The following is a 5,000-nucleotide window of genomic DNA, read 5'->3' on the forward strand; positions in this document are numbered from 1 at the left end:
CATTTTTTTTTTAAACCAAAACAATAATCTAAAAGAGGCTCAATGATCTCCAGAGCTGCAGAGCGATGGTTCAAAATCAAATATAATAATTTGAGCCGTTGTTAAAGGATCGTTCTGGTGTATTTTAGCCTGCAGATTCACGGGAATAAGGAAATACATGCTGCAGAAATAAACCGAAATCATCCTTTATTATGAGGATACCTCGTTTTATATTTCTGCTTTTTAAAGTTAACCGCAGACTGATCTTTTAATTCAATTCATTTTCTTACTCTAATGTCTTTCTAGGACTAATTTCTCACTGAAAACGTGTCACTTTTGATGTAAAATATTATATAACTACAAAACAACAGATAAATGCGACGTATATTTTCCATGCTGATAAGTTTCTTGCATCGATCTTGTGGGCAGTTTGAACCTCAGTTGAGACTGATGTGTAGAAAAAAAAAAAAAAAAAAAAGAGGTTTTACAAAAATATGAACCATTAATACCAACACAGCGTGCAGCAACCGGCTCCATGAACTAATCATTAACACCTGTCACGTGTCGAGCAAACACCTTCCTGCCTGTTTTGCAGTAAATGGCTCCTAAATGGTAGAATGAGCTCCTCACCGACATCAGGACACCACAAACTCTGAACATCTCCCACCACAAACTAAAAACACACCTCCTCCTCCTCTTCCTCCTCCTCCTCTTCCTCCTCCTCCTCCTCTTCCTCCTTCACACTAGAACTTTAGTACCTTAAAATAGAACTTACTGATAGAACTTTGTAGTTTGGCTTTCTGGAAGAAATGTGTATTTTCTTGATTCTTGTTGTTCTGGTTTTGAACCCTCATGGTTGAAATGAACTGATTGTAAGTCGCTTTGGATAAAAGCGTCAGATAAATGTGATGTAATGAAATGAACAAACATTTCTGAAATACGAAGCAGATATTAGACTCACTGACCACATAAAGGATGTTGAGTGCGCACAGAGCGTTCTTGGTGCAAACGAATCCTCCGCAAACCATCGCGGCCCTCCGGACTCTCTCTTCAGGTAAAGACGTGACTTCTCCGGCTTGTTCCGCGTCGAGTCTCCCTCCTGGCTGCTTGTCTCACCTGCAGGTCGAGACCCGGCAGCGTTTCCTGGAACGTTTCCTGCGCGCTGATTGGTCAGCTGCCTCTGACTCTCTTCAGACTCGTATGGACACGCCCCCTCCCAGGGGTGGTGGGGGGGGGGGGGGTTAGGATCGGAGGAAGTTGAAATTTCTCTCCAAACTTCTGCTTTAAACTAACCGGTTTAAATAATAAACGATGTGCCGAAGAGTTGCCGTGTTGTTAGTTGTACCAACAGTGATGTGAAAAACTCGTATCTCCGCTGTTTTTTCCTGAATGTCCTCAAACAGATGCTGATAGAAAGGCTCTATGGGACCACTCTATAGAAGGAACAGGTGACGTCACGGAGGAGGAATCAAATAAAACAAATGTTCATCTATCCATCTTATTATGGCTGTCAGGGTGTAAATATAATCCCTGGATTTAGTGTCAGTTTTAAAGTAATTTTGATCCGGATTGGTTTTCTTCCTCTATTTTACATTTGAGGTCTATGGAGAGAGTCGTTTGTTTTTCTATAAAAGGGGGCGGGGACGTTTCTGAAAGCCAAAGTTCCCGGATGTGCCGGTCTGATCTATAATTACAGTCACATAACTGTAAATGACTCATACTCGATCACGCGACTGGACCAATAAAGCAGAAGAGAAAAACACAGCAGGATAGCCAATCGTTTCACAGAATAAGTTAGTTCTGTGTTTACTTCCTTTAAATTACGGATTTTCAAAATTAAAGTGCACCCTCTCTGTAATCATTCTTCACAGTTGCAGTTACTATCTAGCGCCCTCTTCTGGCAACAAATAAATACTACACGTGTCCTTTTGTGTGTGGTCAGCAATTATTTTAAAAAGCTGACATATTTTTGCTTTTCCATTTCATAGTTCTGATGTCTTCAGTTTTGTTCTACACTGTAGAAAATGTAGAAGAAAAAAAAGGACCAGTCCAGATAACAACAATTAGGTTGAGAAGATTAAGAGTTTGATTAAAGTTAAATTAACCCTCCTGTTGTCCTCGGGTCAAAATGACCCGCAGCTGGGTTCAACCAAGTTCTATTTTATTTCTATATTTTTATATTTTTGGGGATTTTTTTTTTTTGGTTTAAATAAACCCTCACAGCATCTTTGTCACCAATGATCCCAAAAAATGTGGAAATATAGAAATAAAATAGAACTTGGTTGAATAGAACTGCGGGTCATTTTGACCCAAGGACAACACGAGGGTTAAAGACAAGATTGTGTTTGAATTTGTTTTATTTCTATCATTTTTAACTTGTGTTATTTACTCATTAGTGAAGCGTGACCTTTGTGACAGCTGCAGCGAGTTTCCGCCTCCGTCCCAAAACACCAGACCACAAGAATCAGCATGTGCCTGCGTCTTTAAACATTTCACACGAAAGCAGAAGTGCATATCCTGTAACCGCTGGATGCCAGTTTCTCTGGTTTTTGGTGTTTCTGCCTTTTGAGATATTTTTCATGATTAATCTGTTAATAATGGAGGAAGAACCTCATTATGTGACGGTGATTTTCAAAACGAACGGCGGTCCCACACAAGGTGAGTCACATATCCACTTCTTCTAAATTTTAAAAGAACTCATTTCATCTCAAGTCGATTTAAGTCATTTCATCCAATTTCAAGTGAACTTAACTCGACTTGACTCAATTTATCTCATCAAGTGAACATCAAAACAGTGTCGTAAGTGAGACCGATCTCAAGCGGCAACATTTCCAGCGTAGGCTAAGTTTAAGTAAGTTGTAAGTTGTTGAAAGGACACAGGTAGAAGTACAGAAAAAACACTGCAGACCAGAAAGTGAAATTTCATAATCTCAGTTTTCATTTTCTTTAAGGTTTTTTGCTTTTGTTTTGCAGAGGAACCAAACAAAGAGGAAATAATCTATGACGAGGTGAAGACTGAGGAGCTGGCGTGGGACACTCAACCTCTTCAAACAGGTCGTTTTGTAGTTTCATTTTCCAGGACAAAAACCCCGACATATTCCCTATAAAATATCAAATAAATGTATTTGTCCTCGTAGAGAATAAAAAGAAAGGCCCACTCTGTACTCCACTCACTCTGGTCTTGGGAGTTATTTGTGTCATCTTGGTGTCGGCCGTCGTCGCCCTCATCATCCACTGTAAGTCCGACCTGGCGGTGCGTTCAAGGGCATCAGAGGCAGCCCGAGAGCAGCAGCAGTAACAGTTTCATCCCTGACTTGTAGTCAAACACCAGCAGAGCGGAGAAAACTTCAGGCGGTCGGTGCAGCTGCTGCAGCTGCAGGCGGAGAAGAAGGCCTTGTGGAGACGGACAGAGGAGCTGGCGGGACAGAGGGACCGACTCAACTGGACCATCAGAGTCATCCTGCAATACGACGACTTCCCAGTGAAGACACACTGCCCTCACAAAGGTGGAAAAAACACCGCTTCATTTTGAGCTGTTTTCCTCATTCAGATGCTTTTTTTCATGTGTTTAATGTCGTGACGACACATCGTGTTGGACTTTCTGGCTTAATAAATGTTTTTAATTTGTTAAGAATTGAGGTTTGCCCAGATAATACATTTAAGTTCTTTAATTTTATAAAATATATTTTATATATAATAAACCACAACTGAGATTATGATTATGTTGTCCTGCTCTTTGATTTGAACAGTGTGTAAACCTTGCCTGGACAACTGGTTGCTGTTTCAGTCCTACTGTTACCTGTTTTCCAAACAGTGGAGGTACTGGCAGGGAAGCCGCGATCACTGTAAAGAAAACCAGGCGGATCTGGTGGTGATCGACAGCCAGGAGGAACAGGTAAGGCTCATTTACTGCTATTGGTTGGTTTTTTTATTGTTCCAACAAAGCCAGAAAGACGGATGTGCACGGTGTCCAGAAGTGTGAGGTTAGAAAACGGTCAGTAATTTAAAAAAGACACTTCATGCTTCCATTATTGAAGGGTGTAAAAAACATGTACACAAAACTGGAACAAATAAGCAGCTAAAAACAAAACATAAATAAACCTGGCATTTACTTCAAAAATTCTTCAGAGCGCTTCGCTTGAGAGAAAGAATGAGATAAACCTACCTGGTGTCCCACCGAAGCATGTAATACACCCGTCATCCACTAGAGGTCAGCGTATCAGGGTCGTGTTTTTGCCTAGCCTAAGATGGAAAACATAAGGTGTCCGAGGTTTTTTGGCGCCAAAATCACGTGCTCAGGTTTAAGGAAAAGATGAAGTAACTTAATGTAAGTAACGCCACGCAAGTTAACGTAAGTTAAATATGTTAAATTACGTGAGCAATTTATGTTACTTAAAAAGAAATCCACGTTTACTCAAACGCCGGACTTCATCACTCTTTGTGCTTCGTCACATGACCTCTTTCTTCGAGCCTGGTCGTATGTGCGTGTACGACAAAGCTAAACGTGACACGGACACGGTGTCCTCTAGTGGACTGTTGAGTGTATTGCATGCTTTGACGGGACACGGGGCTCCACAAATCCCGTAGAGATTTAACCTAAAAGACGGGAAGCTTCTTCAAGGTAAAATACTTTTTCGTAAAAGGGAGATTTCAGTTTCTGTGTGTAGATTGATTGATCAGGAAAATGGCAATTTCACCCATTTAAAATTAAATCTTCAATATGGTGAGGAAGTCTCGAAAATGTCTGAATTATTACGGAAGCGACTTTAAGCTCCAAAGTTTCCACATTTTGTTCACGCTTTTTATATCTCCTGTGACGCTCAGTCCAAACATCTCGTAAGAATACATTTGTTTTACTCTCATTAGACTGTACGGCAACAGAGAGATTGTTATTATTATTATTATTATTATTATTATTATTATTATTCAATAATTAACACCAGTATTAAAAAATGTAGGAATTCATAAATAACCACACAGAAGAATACTATGATAGAGAGCACGGCTACTGGATCGGCTTG

General features: G+C 40.3%; 2 protein-coding genes across 2 annotated transcripts in view; one reads left to right on the forward strand and one right to left on the reverse strand.

Annotated features, from left to right (window-relative positions):
* The window catches only part of LOC138214020 (tetraspanin-13-like), a 4,185-nt gene extending 3,068 nt beyond the window's left edge, over positions 1–1,117 (reverse strand). Inside the window, exon 1 of the mRNA XM_069175378.1 lies at positions 945–1,117. Coding sequence (XP_069031479.1) covers positions 945–1,007 — 63 coding nt within the window. The 5' untranslated portion in view covers positions 1,008–1,117. The remainder of the gene's footprint in view (positions 1–944) is intronic.
* A 1,363-nt stretch (positions 1,118–2,480) lies between these two features.
* Positions 2,481–5,000, forward strand: part of LOC138213989 (CD209 antigen-like protein E) — a 5,264-nt gene continuing 2,744 nt past the window's right edge. Inside the window, exons 1-6 of the mRNA XM_069175339.1 lie at positions 2,481–2,637; positions 2,953–3,033; positions 3,117–3,215; positions 3,300–3,485; positions 3,729–3,874; positions 4,938–5,000. The exon at positions 4,938–5,000 is cut by the window's right edge and continues 59 nt beyond it. Of these exons, the coding sequence (XP_069031440.1) occupies positions 2,559–2,637; positions 2,953–3,033; positions 3,117–3,215; positions 3,300–3,485; positions 3,729–3,874; positions 4,938–5,000 (654 nt within the window). The 5' untranslated portion in view covers positions 2,481–2,558. The remainder of the gene's footprint in view (positions 2,638–2,952; positions 3,034–3,116; positions 3,216–3,299; positions 3,486–3,728; positions 3,875–4,937) is intronic.

Source organism: Embiotoca jacksoni, unplaced genomic scaffold (assembly GCF_022577435.1).
Source record: "Embiotoca jacksoni isolate LCO1_2020_lvr unplaced genomic scaffold, fEmbJac1.0.p SCAF_66, whole genome shotgun sequence".
Classification (NCBI taxonomy): domain Eukaryota; kingdom Metazoa; phylum Chordata; class Actinopteri; family Embiotocidae; genus Embiotoca; species Embiotoca jacksoni.